The sequence below is a fragment of the Pteronotus mesoamericanus genome, unplaced genomic scaffold (genome assembly GCF_021234165.1).
Source record: "Pteronotus mesoamericanus isolate MK-2021 breed Mesoamerican mustached bat unplaced genomic scaffold, CSHL_Meso_final contig_163, whole genome shotgun sequence".
NCBI lineage: Eukaryota > Metazoa > Chordata > Mammalia > Chiroptera > Mormoopidae > Pteronotus > Pteronotus mesoamericanus.
In genome coordinates, this window is record NW_026555064.1 from 20,010,028 (window position 1) to 20,027,989 (window position 17,962).

The 17,962-nt window shown below is 51.4% G+C and overlaps 1 protein-coding gene across 2 annotated transcripts in view; it reads left to right on the top strand.

Annotated features, from left to right (window-relative positions):
- Positions 1-17,962, top strand: part of PDE5A (phosphodiesterase 5A) — an 88,846-nt gene that overhangs the window by 28,787 nt on the left and 42,097 nt on the right. For both annotated transcript variants that reach the window (XM_054563567.1, XM_054563575.1), the window contains exons 4-7: positions 6,526-6,597; positions 7,950-8,039; positions 10,402-10,539; positions 12,542-12,609. In XM_054563567.1, the coding sequence (XP_054419542.1) occupies positions 6,526-6,597; positions 7,950-8,039; positions 10,402-10,539; positions 12,542-12,609 (368 nt within the window). The remainder of the gene's footprint in view (positions 1-6,525; positions 6,598-7,949; positions 8,040-10,401; positions 10,540-12,541; positions 12,610-17,962) is intronic.

Sequence of the window (17,962 nt, forward strand, 5' to 3'; positions counted from 1 at the left end):
TGCATGTCCACTGCCTCCCACCCTCTCGAGCCACCCCCACCCCCGTCCCCACTCTCGCCACTCTGTGGGAACCACTCCGGGCGAGGGCCCGCAACTTCCGTGGGCAAGAGCTGTGATCACTTCTCAGCCCATGCCTTGCCCGGCCAGCCAGTAGCGTGTGGCAGTGTTGGCGGCCGCTCATTCCTCCGGGACAGGTTTGTTCGCGTGCTTCCCGGGACCTCAGACTGCCCAGTCGCCCTACTCCCCGACGGCCTCTCCCTGTCCACGGCTGGCACCCGCCCATCCCAGCGGGGCCCGGAGGCCCAGCCCTGGACCCGGCTCTGCCCTGACAACACTCACGCCTGCAGTGACTTCACCTGCGCTCACGGCTCTAACCTTCGCCACCTGCTGCCAAACGCCGTCCGCCTGACCTGCTCCTGCCATTTAGAGCCATGTGCCAGCTCTCCCCGACTCCGGGGTGTCCGATGGGCGTCTTGGGCTCGGCACATCCATCAGAGGGGGGTTCACGAGGCAGCCACAGGGACGTCCCACCGGGCACAGGGAGCAGGGCCTGTGATCTGTGACCACTGTGGATGGGGCGGGGGCGGCCGGAGGTATCGGACCAGCCGCTTTGTAAAGTCGTGACGGTCTAACGATGTGCAGCCGAAACCAACACAGAGCAGCACTGAATGTCATTGCTGTCTGACACCCTGCCTGTTCACGGACCGGTTCGCGTCTGTTCCCCTCGCTAGGCTATAAGCGATGTGACACAGGGGCGTGTCACAGAGCAGGCGTGGTTTGAACGGCAGGAGGGCGCAAGGCCCTCGCTTGCCTGAGACTGTGCGGCCTGACTCAGAAGCACGGGAAGCCAAGTAGCGGGGCAAGCGCGGGCCCTCAGGTAGAAAAGGGCTCGAGGCAGCCTGGGGACGGGGCAGGCGCCTTCCCGCTGACACAGCACCCGCCGTCACCGCGTCAGTCAGTCGGTGTTACCCTCCCGCCTCAGGCGAGGAGTGCGGGCTCGGTCGGGAGCTCCCACTGCTCCGTGGTAGTGGCAGAACCAGATCCAGACGTGCATCGTCTTACTCTAAGGCCACGTTTTGCACATCAGGAAACAACGCCCCTTTTATCTTTATTCATGAGTGTACCTGAGAAGCTACCAAACAATCCTGTTACTGTTTTAGTTTCTAAAGATGAAAACTAGGGGCTGGAATAACATGATTATAAAACCCAGGGCTGCAGACAATGCCTTCAAGCACGGAGCTGGCCGCGCAGGACCTGGCCCCGCTGTGGGGGGCGGACCGTCTTTGCGCCGGTGCCCCCGCCCACAGCCCGGAATGGGGGGGGGGCAGGGTCTGCGCCCGCGCGTCCGGATACAATTACCTGCTCAGGCTCCCCATCCATCTGGGGAAACACTCAGAGATAAAGCTAGGGTTTGGATATGACATGGCTCTATAGGAAGGATGTGTTGAGTGTACAAAATTTTAAACACACATGCACTCCCCCCTGGACCTCTTAGGCTGAATGCCACGGGCTTCCCATGGGGACCTCAGCTGGACTGTGAGGACGGCGCCACGCCCTGAACCCCCTCCCCCCGTTGCTCTGAGGAAGGGGGTGCTCCCTGAGCCCTGACACCAACTGCAATTTGTGGATGAGCTTCAGCCCGTTCCGTGTGCTGGTGCAGGAGGCTTGCCTTTTGCCACGTCTGCGGGGTTCTTTCCCTCCTGCGTGTCTCGGGAGCAGACATCGGGCAGCCCCTCTGCCCTGTCCCCCTCAGAGCTTGGTTGGTGGGCACCGCGCCAGGCTGTGGAGGGGCGGGCCCGGCAGGAGGCAGGCGGCGCTGGGACCAACGCGACCCCGGCCTGACCGAGTCCAGCCCAGCCCCAGTGTCCCGGGGGAGCCCACGCTGTGCGGGCTGCCCCTGGCAGAACGCAGGACTCTGCCCTGAAAGCAAGTCTTAGTTATTAAATAGAGCCCAGGCTCCAAAGTCAGTTTTGCCAGTGTCATGTGTGAAGGTGCACATAACAGCACTAGAGTTATTCTGATACAAAGTACAGCTTGTACAGTACATACTGAGTATGCAGATGTTTCTCAAATGTGTCACTTTGAACGTCTTCCCAACTCATCAAAGAGACAGAGTTTGAAAGAAAGAGGTCTGACTTTGTGGCACACAGGACATGGTCTGTGGGCCGGCTCAGGGTCCTGCCTCCTGGAGCAAGCTTCTTCCCCTCTCGGCCTCAGGTGGCACGTCTGGGAAGTGTCGCCTCAGGTGCAGACAAACTGGCTGGCTCTGAGACCATGCAGGGGACCGTGGCCACCGCAGAGCTGGCCCCCGTGGAGGTGCAGAAAGCCACCCCTTCGCGCCCCCAGGAGTGCAGCACGGCAAGACATATCCGGGAATTAAAGTTGCCTCCCAAAGCCTGGACATGCCGCCAAGGGACAAGCAGGCGCTCGCGCGCCACGTAACCTTTGCGTCTCTGGCAGATTTTAAAGGGCACCTACGGAGACTTGTCAGCACCCAGGTGCTGCTCTGTCTTGGAAGCGAATCCGTGTCCCGAGGAACAGGCACGTTTCACGAGTTTAATTAGGTGGCCGCGGGCCCCTGTGGCTCCGCTAGCTGGTGTGGCGGTGACGTCAGGGCCACACCAGGGGCGAGGAATTTGTTGTGTGTGAAGGGGTAGGAGTAAACACCAGATTCGACATCGTGCCCCGCCCCGGCCTAGACGCCACCCAAGCTGAGGTTGGGGCCGCTCCCACGGGACACTCTGAGGGCAGGGCAGCTCCTGACCCCGGGGCTGGGTTTGTCCCATCCTACCTGGGGACATCCGTCCCGCTAACAGCACCGGGCAAGTGGGGCAGGCAGGCCTCAGCCTGCTGCACGGCCACCGCGACAGCCGGGAACTCGGCACGTGGACAGCCACCGTCCTGTACCATCAGCCATCACAAGTTTCCTTTTGAGAATTTAAGTCCTGTTTGAAAACCGAGTTAAACTGGACCCACAGGGAAACACCCAGATCTGAAGAGCTTTGACAAACGTGTGTACGTCCCTGTGACTAGCCCCCCGGTTGAGAGCCAGGGCACTTATCCTCACTCTGGGCTGTCCCCGTGCTCTTCTGATTTCTGTCACCACCCGGTCGCTCGGCGGTTTCTGGGAGAGCCTACTTTCTTTTGAGACTGCCTCATTACCTGTTTTTCTCTGAAACGTAGGACTTTTTTATTTGTGTGAGTGGTTCTTGGCTATAAAAACGTGTCATGAGATTTATAATCAAAATCAAAGAAAGCAGAACTTTTCACAGCTGCTTTGGCTTTGTCTTTGTGTCTTAAACTTTCCATTTTGAAATGCTTCCCTTGCCTCGGGGGAGAATGTGCGCAGGGCTTTGAAGACACCTCAGATGTGCGGATGGGCCTGCGGCCCCTTCCCTCAGCAGGGCCTCAGAGCCGGCACTTGGCGGCGGAGCTGCTCCTGCCGGCCCCGGGGCGGCGGCGGGCGGTGGAAAGAGCCTGGGCTCCGGGGTCGGCCCTGGAGAGCGGCAGCCCTGCCTGATTGGACGGCCTGTTTAACGTCCCTGGACACCAGCTGCCTCCGCGATCGAGCGGAATAATTGCATCCACCTGAAGGGGCCGTGCCAGGGGCTAAGAGCACGCACGGACCAGGCCTGCCCTTCGCGTCTGCAAAATGGCGAACCCCTCGCGTGATGACCTTTCCCCTCTTGGCTGGGAACACATCTGTTAACGGCACAGGAGACACTGGCCCTCGGTCAAGTATTTCCGATGCCAGTTACCTTCCGGGCCCCGCTGTTTATATCCTGCCACTTGCTAGAAGCTCCACTTTGGTGGGCGGCCTCTGCCTGACCCCCGGGCTGCGGGAGGAAACCACAGGCCTCCCATCTGTCTTCATACCTGTCGTCTTCCGCCCTGGGACATCCCTAAAGACACGCAAGAGAGAAACGGCAGGTGTAGCGGTGCTCGTCCATGCAGGTGGATAAAAGGGTCACAGCCAAATTCAGTCAGTCTCACCAGGCATTGAAAGAAATGTCAAGCCTCGATTCTTAAATTCATTAATAAAAGCCTCACAACCCAAATCAACAACAGAAAGCTCAAAACTGGCCAAGTTTCACACAGGCAACACGGAGGAATTAGGCTGATAGAGACAATAAAAATGAACGAGCTGCGCATTCCCTTTTCTCTAGCAATCAGGAAAATGCCAATTAAAGCAACAGTGACATACAATTTGTCCCTGTCAGATTCACAAAGATTAACTAGTATGATAACACTAGGTGTTGCTTCGGCCAGGAGGTTAACAAGGACTCGTGCGCTGCTGGCAAAGGGGTCGCCGGAGGAGCACTTTCACGCGTGCGCAAGGAGACCCGCGTTGAGATGGTCGCCAGGGACTGTTCCGAGTAGCAAAAAACTGCAAACAACCCAAATATGAGGGGATCAAATGGCCAAAATCTGGTACAGAGTACAAGGGGGCTGGAAAGGAGAAAGTCCAACTTAATTTTAATTTAACTTAAAACAAAAAAAAAGCAAAACCACCAACTAGGAACACTTCGTAGTTTTTTATCAGCGGTTCTAAAAGTGCCATTTGCCCCTAGACCAGCAGCCTTGGCATTACTTGGCAACTGCCAGTAAGAAACCCTCAGGCGCAGACCCAGAGGTGCTGGGCCAGGAACCCTGGGGCGGAGCCCGCTGGCTGCTTCTGTGAGCCCTGCCTTGCCCGCCACTCTGGGCGACAAAACGTGGGTGTTCATTGTTGCTTTCTCTGTGGTTTTCTATACTCTTAAAATTAAAAATGAAAACGATCTCAAGTCTTTCTTTCCCATTCTCCACGCCCTTCTAGGCTGTGAGCTTTGACCTCCCAGCCGAAGGCTCATAAAGAGCATAGACCCCTCGCGGCCACACAAAGTGGCCGGGGGTGGACGGGTCTCCTAACACCAAGCACAGGGCAAGGGGAGCAGGCAGATCTAGTAACTCTCGCCCAAATGGGGATTGTCCAGCAAGTACACCACCCTGAAAAATGTGACCCTCCAACTCTCCTCCTGTCCTCATTGACAGCAAGAATCTTCCCGCACTGGGCGCGGCACGGGCAGCACCAAGTCCCGATGCCACCGCGAGGCGCGTGGCGCAAGCCAGGCCCCCCGCCAACAAGTAGTTGCAGACAGAGGACGCGCGTGCAGAAGACACAGTTCAGGACCGGAAGGCCTGGGGGTCAGATACACAGCACACACAGGACTCAGGGGTTGCGGGGCTGCTCTCGGGAGACTCAGCCTCGGTAGAGAGAGTGGAAGGACTATCTCAAGGAGCCGTGTGAGCAGAGGCCACAGCTTCTAACGCAAAGGCCCTGTAAGCGATCTCCGTGCGGGCGGGGGGTGTGGAACCTGTCCCGCCGCTAATCCTGCAAGCGGATGGATGGAGCCGTTAAAACGTCTGAGCGATGGCATAACGTGTGTGTGCAAAGCAGTGTCCCCAGAAGATAGAGTTGGCCTACATGTCAGAGATGGACTGAAGGCAAGAACACAATGAGCGGTGAGACGTCAGGGCTTCCAGAGAAGGTGAGGCGCAGACACGGGGTGGGTGCCCGCGCAAGGGGAGGGGCTGCGACAGCCGCACCGCCTGGCGCTGTCTGAGCGTCGTAGCTGCTGTAAAAAAGTTACCAGGAATGGAGTGCCTTCTTGCAGTTCTGGAGGCCAGCGCCCAGCATAGGCCTCAGTGGGCTAAAGTGGGCGTGGGCGGCCTTGTGGCTCTGGGGGTCCAGGGAGGAACGTTTCTCTTGCTGCCTCCAGCCGCCGGCAGCCCTTGGCTTGTGGCTCTTTCTCCAGCCACAGATGTGCCGCACAGACTCCCCGCATCCGACCGCACAAATAACACATCACCGTCTCTGAGGAGCCGTCTCGTTTCCCCTATTAGGTGGCCCCCTCTGCGCTCTTGAGCGGTCAGTACGCGTCTCCATCATGAAAGTGGTCATGCGTCATGCGTTCTCAGCCCTGCGCTCCCAGACACACGCAGTGCCTCAGTGTCCTGAGGGCTTGAGCGGCCACTTACACTTAAGAGAAGTTGGACTGCATTCCTGCATCAGGAGTTACTTGTACCCTCGTCCTCTGGCGTTTTAACTGCTATGTTGGCCGCGGGGTCCTGTTTCGTTTGTAGTCAAAGCGCATTTAGCCTGTTTGAAATATTTAACCAGTATAAAAGTCTTCATTTTACCATACATCTTATTTGAAATGTGATCAAAATTTAGTTTTTTTAATTGAAAAATCATGAAAAATGTTCACACGAAATGGGATTGCCAATGATTTCTCTCACAATGCAAAGTGAACTCACAGAATCAAACACAGTCTGAGACCCAAGAAGTTCAAAACACTCAAACTCTCACCGGAGGAAAGAGCGCAGTAAATGCTGTGGGACTCGTTCGGTGGCTGAGGGTGTCGGCTCCGGTTTTGTAGCCTATTGCTATTTGAAAGCCGTGCAGAACTTCCGTAAACACATTTTGGTGAATTTATACCAATGCTTTTGGTCCACAAAATAACCACTTTTCTCTCCTTGCACCAGGTGGTCGGTGTAGCCCAGGCCATCAACAAGAAATCGGGAAACGGTGGGACATTCACTGAAAAAGATGAAAAGGTACTAAAACTTGTGTCTGGTGTGACGCTTGTCCTGGAAGGTGCTCTCTCTGCAGAGTGTGCAGACCTCCAGGGTCGGCTTTTGCTGAACTCGTTGATCACAAAAGTAGTGTGGTTTACAGCGGTTCGAAATGGTCGCAGCCGCCTTTGCTACCGCTGACACCGTGGGGCCTGACTGAGGGCAACCTGTGCCACGTATTCAGTCGGCAGCGGGTGACCTGCCCCTCCCCACCCCGCTCCCTCAGCTCCGTGCGGCCAGGTCTCCCCATGGGGCGTGTGCGTGCCTGCACCGTGGGGCCGGGCAAAGGGCGACTTTTAATTCACTTACCCTTCATCTCTGCTCTTAAGAAATTCAACCTCGAGTAAAACCCCCGAGAACAGAGCTCCAGGTGTAGCGCTCCAGGTCAGCTAAAAATTGGAACTGCCTTCCTGGCGAAACCAGTTTCAGAATGTCTTATAGGCTTTGCCCACAGCCGGCGGCGGAGGGGTGCGGCCGGCTCCGGGAGGCGCCTGGCTCTGCCGCCCTCCCGGCCAGCTCCGGATTGCCGCAGGGCACAGCGGGCGCCTCTAACACCGGCGGAACAGACGTCCGCTCTCCTGGCCTGGTAGTGACACCTGCGAACACTTGGTGGGGGGCACGGCTCTCAGTCGGCTTTCTGTCCCCTCATCTGTTTATAGTCCATTAGCGTAAACCCCTCCTGAAAGATTTGCGTCCCGGGACTGCAGAATCTCTTGGCAGAATAAATCCATGACTGTGGATTGGCGTATGTCATGTAAAGACTTATTTTAGTGAAAAAGTATCATCATCGTGAGCATATCGCCTTAGTACAGTATAAAGAGAATGACAGATACCTGTTAAAAGGAACATAATTCAGCTGATATCTGCAACTTTATATGGCACTGTTATTGCCAGTCTTCTTTTAAGAAGCATGTGAGCTTTATTTGCCCCAGTAATAAGTTATAAGCTATTTATAGCTTCTCAGCAGGGATCCAAGTTTACTGTCAGTCAGAGACCACACTGAATTTTCCATAGAGAGGAGTTCAGTTTCAAAAGGTGTAAAGAGGCTTGTGCCCGCAGCCCACTCCATTCTCCTTGGGCATCTGCGCGGAACGTGTAACGCAGGAGACCGTCGTGACACCTGTCATCCATGGTGGGGGCCGGAAGGGGGCAGCACTGAGCTCGCACCTGCCCTGCCTCAGGTCCTCCTTCTGTGCAGAAGACACATCTGCACTTTGGGCTTCCTAATACTTATTTCAACTCGCACTGATTTTGGATGCCTTCTCTGTCTCAGGTGACGTAACAAGACAGTTTTACAGGTCCTTCTTATCTGGTGTGGCCTTCCTGTTTTCTAGGACTTTGCCGCTTACTTGGCCTTTTGTGGCATTGTTCTCCACAACGCCCAGCTCTACGAGACTTCACTGCTGGAGAACAAGAGAAATCAGGCAAGTCTGACACGGAGAGAGCCCGGGAATTCTTTTCAAAATTCTGTTAAATGTTTACCCAATGTATGTGTGTGATTTTTATCCAGTATTTGTGTATGACTGAAAATCCAAATAGTACAGATTTAATTTCTAAATACTTGAGTTGTTTCTTCTAATATCATTTCCTATCGTCCGTATTTATCACTGTCCAACAGGATTTGCCCACTAGCTGGTGCAGGTTTACTTGGCTTACGCCGCCCTTTGCTTGCAGGACTCTTGGCCCCCCCAGTATCATTATGTGACTGTTTCGAGCTACCGAATGGGTTGTCTTTGTAACACTAAGTAGGCTTTCAGGTCCCGCTCTGTCAGCTCGCGACATCATCTCTTGATTCCATGCTCCGTAAGACGAGGGCCACAGCACCCCTCATCTCTCCTCCTACTCACCGCTCCTTACTTCTGCTTTCCCATCATGTTGTCTACAACCAAGGTTAACTTTTCTTACCTTTTGTCTAGGTTAATTCTAACATTGCAATTTCAAATGAGGTGTTTATAGGTACTGTGACTGTGTAAATGTTGTTCATGTTAGTTTTCCTGGATGCTTCTGAATTCCATTCTTTTTTCCTCGAACTATTTGCTCTGGTGTAATCTCAGCTGTTGCTACCTGCCTCCCACCCATCCCCCAAGACTCTCCACTATTCAGGCATTCTGTTGAGTTCTTTACCTTAGAGATCTCCAAATCAATGTTCTCCTTCTCCATCTTTCCTCTTCCAAGGCAAACTACTTCGCCCATGGCTGCTTCACAGGTGTCAGCATAGAACGTCCCTTGCTGCTTTCTTAGGATGCCTCCTCTGCTGTCCACTGGATCCCTAACTCCTCTCTCAGTTCACTGCCTTCTTTGGTTGCAGCACATTCTCAGTGAACTCCTTGAGGAAGGGCCATGGTGAGGCAAGCTTTCTGAGTCCACGCATGTATGAAAATGTCTGTTGTACCATCCTGCCAGTTTGGCTGGGTATAAAATTCTCAAACAGAAAAAAATCAGTTTCTCAGATTTTAAAGGTAGTACTTTGTGTTCTAACTCGTGTTCATGTTGTTCTGATTCTTAACTCTTTGTAGGTTTTTTTGTTTGTTTGTTTTGTTTTGTTTTTCGCCTGTAAGCTTTTTGGATTTTTTTCTTTATCTTTGCTCTGGTAACTTAATTTCACAACATGACTTTTTTAAAAATTCATTATGCTGATACCAGTCATCCTTTTCAGACTGGAGACTTATGCCCTTCAGTCTTATGTGATTCTTTTTCATTATTTCTTTGACAATTCTTCTGCCCTGCCCTTTGTTTTTCTTTTTTGAACTTGTGTTAATAAGATATCGGGCCTTCCGTTGCCTTCGGCTGCACCACCTCCCTAGCTGGCCCCACGCCCCGTCTCGTCATCCATCCGTCTGGTCCCCATTTTCACGAGCACAGCTGTGATCTTGTCACTTTCTTCCTGTAACCCATCACCATCCAAACTGCTTCAAGGGACCTGTAAGGCTTGGAGTCCTTCCTCCGCGTCACGCACCAGCTTCATCTCCCGGCTCTCCTCTCTGCACTCTGTTCCACGGGGAACTTGATCAAAGTTTGCAGTGTGCTACTTTCTCTCCATTCAGTTCTTTCTGACTGAAATATCCCCCTTCCCCGCTTCGCCTCAATGATGCGTACTCGTCTTTCAGACCTCAGCTAGGACAGCATCAACTCCCGTCAATTTTCTGTGATATTCAGTACCTTTCTACCCCTCATCACACAGATTCTTCTGACATTAGAAGAAATCCTGTGGAATTCAAAGGAAAGAGAAATTACTGACAAAATTACAAAAAGAACTCTTAGAAGCTTGTTTACTTTGGACAATATTTACTGTGTTCTGTGAAAATGTTGATAAATGTTAATAAACATTTACTCTTTATTAACAGTGTGTCTTATGTATCAGATACAGTTCAAAGGGCCTTATGGATGTTACGTTATTTAGTTCTTACAATGTTCCTATGATTTCAGTACCACTGTGAGCCTCATTTTTAAGAAACTGGCCCTAGGTCACAAAGCTGGCAGGAAGGGAAGTCAGGGTTACAATCCGAGAACTCAGCGTTCAGAGTCCGTGACTGAACCACTGTATTAACTGTAACAGCAACTGATGGGGAAGTGTCATTAGTAAGCAGAGACTTACACGCTTAATATCAAAATGCAAAAGTTGTTATAGCTCGTTAGATTAAATGTATATAAACAATGTATAGCCTGTATAGATCATTATATTACTTTAATGATCACAAGTAATTACTAAATAATAAACTCTTGAATTTTTCTTCTTCTTCTTCTTTTTGTTCTTTTCTTTTTTTATTCTTTTTTTCCTTTGGCCAGGTGCTGCTTGACCTTGCCAGCTTAATTTTTGAAGAACAGCAGTCGCTGGAAGTAATTCTGAAGAAGATCGCTGCCACGATTATCTCGTTCATGCAGGTGCAGAAATGCACCATTTTCATAGTGGATGAAGATTGCTCCGTGAGTAGAGAGTGTGACCTTTTATGTTTAGAAAGACAGACACTTATGCTCCTTGGAACGCTGCTTTTAAACCCCATGTGAGCCTCCGAACCCGCTCTCAGGCCCCCGCGGTGGTTCGCGGAACGCCGGTGACAGACAGTGAGCTGTCCGGGTGGAAGGCGGCAGCGGTGGCGGTGCGGGTGCCCTCCGGGGGCCCTCCGAGCGGGCACCACGGGCGTGTCCCAGGCGGCTGTGGTCCGCGCTCCGCAGCCTTGATGGAGGGTCGCGTTGTTAGGACAGGGCAGACTCTCCGTGGTCTGGGACGGCGGTGTCCTAGCTGGGAGGGACGGGCTGACCCCCATTCTGAATCATGGGGTATACAATTTTCTTTTACTGGAAGTTGTTTAAAAACCAGAGTCAGGGCCCCCGAGGGGCAGCGTTTTTCAAGCTGCCTGTAAGTGCCCAGCCCTTTCCCAGCCATGGAAACCGCTACAGCGGCCTCGCTGGACACCCCCCACTGCTGACCCGGAACAAGGAGAAACAGCTGCGCGGGAGGCCGCTCTCCCTCGGGGCTGTTGCTTGTAGACGGGCCGGCGAGGCTGCGGTCGGAGTGGGCCCGGCCGAAGGCCGCTTCCCTCACGCCACTTATTTCCCTTCTCAACCTTCGCACTGCTGCTTCTGGAGCATTTCTGAAGCAGTTGTGCGTTTTCTTTTTCCTTTAGACCCTGGGAATTGGCTCCTTGTTGGTGGGTCAATGGGAAAGAGAATGGGGACCCCCCCACCTTGTATCAGTCAGCTACAATACATATATGATATCAGAGTTGATGTTTTTGGGGGGAAGTAGAATAAAAGATACTTAATACTTAAATTATACTGAAAAATTTTAATTGTGAGGTAGTAAGACCGTGCTGCATGGCCCAGCGATGTCTGAGTCATTGTGTGAGTGTGCCCCTCTCAGTGACGTGGTATCAGCGAGGCTGTCACCAGGCTGTAAGATAATCGCGTCCCCCCAGGACCTGCTTCCTCTTTCCACTCGGTTATAAAGTGTTTGCCACAGAGATAATGACAAGGCCGTAGCTGTCCTTTTACAGTTCAGGTTAGAACTCATTAATGCAGAATGTCAACTGACCATGTTTGCCCCGGGACCTGCTCTTTAGCATTTAATGTTTGAAAGTTACACGTGTGGCCCTCCTTTTTCAGACAACTTAAATGTCACATTAATTGGATTCAGCCCCTGCTTCTCTGGTTAACGCCGGTCCTGGCCGCACCTGGCCTGCCTCAGTGGCGCTTTGAGGCCAAGCCCACCTTTAACAGCTTCCGTGGTTGGGCTTAGAACAGGAATTGATTTGGTTTCTATTGCAATTATTTGTTGATTAAAAGTATTTCAACAATGTGAGCCAAAATCAAAATGTCAGCAAGAAAAAAAAATGTACTCTGCTCTTAAACTAATATCATTGATTTATTCCTCTGTTTCCTCCAATTCTTTATGCAGGTGTACGTATAGCCTGGTTGCAAATATGCCCTCTACTTTTTAATGTAACTTCAAAAGTATTTTTCTGTGTTACTAAATCTTCACGATTATTGTAATGATCTCATAAAATATTTCTGGATGATGTGTCTTTTCAAAAAGACACTCTTTACCCAGGATCTAACAGCAGCAATCAATGTATGCATTGATTATGTGTATGCAATGCATGCAATGTATGCATAAAAGCAAGACCTGGAGGATTTTGAATAAATATAAGGAAATGTTGAAGCTAATGTATTTATTAACACATAGTTGGAAAAAAAAAATACTCAAGCAAGCATTCTTGCAAGCGAAGACCAGAAGCGACAGGAGCATAGCTTTACTAGCATGAGGTCATGAAGTGAGTGCTTGGTCCAGTTTTCTCGGAAAGTAAGTAAAAAAAAAAATCACAGCCGTCAACATGCGGGTCGTCCCTTGGACACGCATGTCTGTGAGTAGGTGGTGGTTGTCACCTTGTCAGACAACCTCTCAGTGCTGTTGTTACTCTCTTTTCAGGATTCCTTCTCTAGTGTGTTTCACATGGAGTGTGAGGAATTGGAAAAACCATCAGATACTGTAACAAGGTAAAATGGCAACCTCTGTCTGACTCACGGGGATACAACACTGGCTGAATAGTTGTTGCACGACCCGTTTTATTTAAGATACAGAAGCTAAAGGCTACGCTTTTCCACACTTTAAAACAGTTTGGCCAACGATAAATAAGGAAGTATACCTAAATTTACTATAAAACAGCCATATATGGATGAAGCCATATATAGATGTGACAACATATGAATATTATTAATAAAAATTTGTTGAAGCAAGGAGTAGGATATCCATCGTACTTTCAACTTTTTGGTATATTTCAAAACATTTATCATACAAAATTGGAAGAAGATGCTTGTAATGAAAAACTGGAGACAGAACGAAGCACACGTCACCTCTGCAGGTCACATAAAGCAGATTGCAGGACCGCACATTTGAGGGTGCAGCCTGGTTTCACGCCGAGCCTCGCACAACCGACCCCGGTCACGTGGGTCGGCAGGCGCTGCCCCCTGCCCTCGAATCTCCCTCTTCTTTCTTCTTCCCTCTCGTCTGCTCGCCCCTCCCTCATCTTCCTAGGTCTTCCCCCATCAAGACAGAGAAACTATTCCACAGCAACTTAAAGCCGGTAGTTTGTTAAGGGGTTATATTCAAATCAAAACTCATTATTTCTAGACTGTCATTTTAACAACATGTGACAATGAAAGGCCTGTCCTCCTATTAAAAGAACGCTGGGACTTAGCTGAGGGGCAGGATGTAACTTGGGGCGCACGGGGATTCCCGGGACCGTGGACCTTGGCGGCCGACCTGGGCCAGGGGCGGATGCGCAGGTAGATGAACCAGGTGTCTCTACCCAGAGGCTCCGCTGCCCTGGAGTTTCTGGTTCACAGAGTCATAACTGAATGGCTGACCCTGATTTCCCTCTCGGCATTGTTGGTCTCGACTGACGTTTGCTCCCTTCTCGGAGTCTCTGTGTTTTCTTGCTTCCTGGACACTGTTTAGTTTGTATCGAGTCCTCCGTGGACGTGTGGCAACGTGCCCACGTCCTGCTGAGTGTGTTTCTCTCCTGTGCAGGGCTGGCTTCTGGCTAGACTGCCGAGGTCAGTTACGGAGGTCCTTCTTCCCAGGACAGGGGCTAATCTGTATTATTTTGATTTTATAATGCTATGATACTGCTGTTGCTTTTTATAAAGAACATTTTAGAAAGCTTCTAGGTAAGACATGTAAATATTTGGCTATTTTACTTTTCAGCTTGCATAAATAATGAATTTCTATATACATACAAATATAAACATACGTGTATATTTATGAATTTACATGTATCTAGGAAATTGGCATGATAATGCATATTAAATGTATAAAATTATGAATTACCAACATTTGCCTTGGCATGTTTGTGCAGCAGCATGTCTGCGTAACTGTATTTCATGTATTTGCATTTTGACTTTCATTATTACTTCAGCCAGGTCCTCTCCCGCCAGGTGGTGAGGGTGGAAGGAGGCAGTGAGTTGGTGTAATAGTGACACCTACTGGTCAACATGCATTTTTTTTTTTTAAAAAGCAATGTTTTACTATATATTTAAACTTTTACTAGATATTGATTTGTTTCTGGTGAATACCATGTTCTCTTCCCGTAAGCAAAACAGGTACCTTTTCACTTATGTGTTTAATCATTTCAAAGCTGCCTTAGTATAAAGATCTTTTTTACAAAAGATAACTAGGTGAATGTGACTGATTTGCACGGATCATTTTAACTGAGTCATTAACTTATTTTACAGTACTGAAAATTATTCAACACAAATGCCTTTTGTCCACTGAACATTTTCAACTTAGCTGTTATTCTAATGATGCAATTGAAGGCCTCTTAGTGGTGTGAACATGTTTTTTTAAATAACGATCAGAGATGAAGCTGAGTTTTGGAAAAACTCTGAAGTAGAACGGCGTTTAAGTAACGCCTGCATTTTGCGAAGGCCGGAGCGGCTCCCCACACAGCCCCGGCGGCCTTTCCGTCGCTCTGGAGTGGCTGATGGGTGGCGTTCGGGCCTCTCCGATTCTCCTCATAAACACTATGTCAGTGCAAACGCCCTTCTGTGAGAAGCACATGTTAGCGGGGAGCAAACCATTCTTCTTAGGCAGTTATGTGTCATTTAAAAAATTTGGTTCCTTTGGTATTTTTCCAACCAACCCACTTATCTTTTATAAATTACGTTATATTGAAGACGGTGTGGGAATGGTAAGCACAAAACTAAAAACTGCGCGGGCGCCCATGGTGCATTATCGTTGGCACCGGATCACCACAGGGGAGAGGCGCGGCCACCGGGGCAGGTAGGGGCCGCCCAGAATCCAGGCCGGAAGCCCCGGCCTGGCGGTGCGAGGGTTAATATCTGCGGCTCAAGTGGGAGACCTGCCTGATTAGAAAGGAAAATGAGCACGGTGTTATGTAGTTTGCATGGGCTTCTAATTTTAAGAAAGTTATTTTAGTGCTGTAATTCTTTATTAGTTAATTTTACGTTAATTTATAAATCCACATTTTTATCATAAAATGACAAATACACAAGGTTAATCCCTTAAACTTGCTTCCTTGAACTATATATACTTGTTAAGGATTATTATATAAGAAACCGTAATCTTAGTTAAATTCAGTGACAGCTACTCCTTTAAAAAGCAGTGAAAAGGTTTTCACTACCTGAAACACGGCGGCTCCGGAGTAGAAGAGGAGAGACTCTGAAATCAGTCCGACTGCGTCTGAGCCCGACCGCCTACCAGCTCGAGGCTCCGTGTAAACCATTTAGCCTCTGGCAGCCTCGGTGTCCTCATCAGTCAGAGGGGGACACCTCTTACAGAAAGCGGGATAGTAGTTAGCCCTGAACGGGGAATGCACGTAACAGTCAGGACACGCCCGGCCCATGGTTAGCACCTGTCTTAGCCGGTCCTTCCATGTCTCTCTGGTGCGTTTTCTGTCTTTGGCTCTCGCCGCTGCGGTGACCCGCGTTAGGTCTGACGCGCAGGACTTTCTCGGCGCTTCCCAGCTGCGTGTCCCTAAGTGTCCCCCGCAGGGTGTCCTCACGCACAGCCCACTGACACCGCAGATGCCGGCTGTGCAAAAGAGCGGCGGGCGGCTGAGGTAGGCCGGGTCCTCCAAGAAGCAGGTGCCAGGACCGGAGTAAATACGCAAGACATTTGCGAGGGCGTGTTCCCATCAGCCTGGGATTATTTAGTGTTTTCAAATGCACAGAAAACTCTATTTCAGCAGCGTGTTTCATGCTGTTTTCCCCCCACCCCCACCCCCGCCTGGAACAGCACCCCTCCCTTCATTCCTGATGTCTCTGGTCACGTCCTTAACTCTTACCCAGCCTTCCACGCGTGTCTCCAGCACCACCTCTCCCACCCGCTCCGTGCAGGTGTGAGCTGTCCTGCTCCTCCCCACGCGTGGCGTGGCGTGGCGTCCTCAGCAGGTGCTTGCGTCAGGGCCGGGCCTGGCTCTGACTCCCAAAGCCCGACGCGGAAGGAGCCTAAGCGAGAGCACGGGCCGTGGCTCTGCCCTGGCGGGGCCCAGGCAGGCCGCCCGCCCCCCCCCAACCCGGAGCTGCACACGCGCGGCCTCGGCCCGGCCCCTGGGGTTCTCCCTGCACGCCCAGGGCGCCGGTCCCTTGCCTTGGGGACACACCTCCGCGGAGGCCCGTGTTTCCGAGGGTGGTGTGGAGGCAGAAACGCGCAGCGGCTGCCTCTCCGCAGAGGACTTGAGAAGCTGTCACACTTCCTCTCTTATCCTGTTGATTGGGACTCCCGGGGCGGCCCCCAGCCACGGGGCGACTGAGCCCCGCGATCTGCAGCCAGGGGTCCAGGCAGGGAGCAGGTGACGGAGGGGCGCCTGGGCCCTGGACAGGGCCGTGTGCGCAGCCGGCCGGCGCGCTGATCCTGCGCCACAGCCCTCGCCCGGACCCTCAGCTCCCGGGCGGCGCTGACCCGCCCCCGCTGGTGCCCCCCCTGTTGCCAAGGGTCCCTCTCAGGCAGCCGGCGCTCAGTCTGTGTCAGCTGAGCGCAGGGACTGAGAGTTGCTCGGCATCTGTCCTTGAGTGGGAGAGAAAATGGCGTCCCACGACTCACTCCGTGGCAGGCTCGCGCCTCACTAAGGTAGCCGTGCGGAACGCGGAAAGCGTCAGGGAATTCGGAAGAGAGCGGACCCGGCCGGGTGGCTCAGTTAGCTGGAGCGCTGTCCTGCACACCGAAAGGCCACAGGCCCGTCCGCGGTCCCTGTGCACAGGAGGCACCTGGTCGATGTTTCTCCCACATCGATGTCTCTCTCTCTCCCTCCCTCCCGCCTTCTCCCCCTCCCTTTCCTCTCTCTAAAATCGGTAAACATATCCTCGGGTAAGGATTTAAAAAAAGAGAATTCGGCTTCTGTTGATTTAAAAGTACTTTTAGTATTTCTCCGTCTCTATACCCAGGCCTCGAAGTCTGATTTCATCCTCTGTGGCAAGTTGCTTCTTAACTGTTTTGGGCTTCAGCCAGCACCCTCTGTTAACATGATGAGGACAGGAATAACAAAAGTCATTAATAGTAGAAGGACCATTCTTTAAAAGCTTGGGACCGGGGAGTCTTCCCCTTCCCCTGCACTTTTCTTGTCTTTACCAAAGCCTATTTTTCTTTCCCGAGAGCTTTGCTATATCTGGAATATTTGCAGTTTTAAAATCCGTTTTATGTATCCAGATCCTGCACTGGTCTCGTGAGCTTTTCTCGGGATTCCACCCAGTCTGAGCGTCACATGGAAGCCCGGGAGGCGCTTGGGTCTGACTGTCTGCTCTTCGTCCCTTACACAGGACACCAGGCGCATGGTTGGTACCCAAGCTGAGGGAGTTACAATGACGCTAAAGTGCAGAGAAAAGGAAGGAAGGACTGAAAGGCCTTGGCCGGGAAGGAGGCCTGATGTCAGGCGTCTGTGTGGAGTCGCGGGTGCGCGGGCGCCTCTGTCCAGGACGCGGTGGGGGACAGGGAAAGTGTCGGGACTTGGCGCACTTGGAACACGTGGACATTTTTTCGGAGGCTTGTATTTTATTTTGAAGTGTCTGCCACTATTAGATTTCCCTATTCCCCAGTTATTTTACGGTTAAGATGGGCGTATCACTCCATTGCAATGCAAGTCCGCACCCTGACCCTCTTTGCCAAATTCGCCCCCCTCGTCCAGAGGCATAGGCGGTTTCCTGGGGAAGAAGCACGTTTTGTCTTGTTTTCCCACCCCCAGCACCGGCCCTGCACTTACATACCCTCTGACAGCATCTTACTCTTTGTGTTGAGCCCGTTAAGCAAAAAAGTGGGAGAAAACAGGGAAAAATATTCTAAGTTCAAGAGGAATATTTGAAGAAGATAAATTTTTAATTTAAAAAGTACCACAAG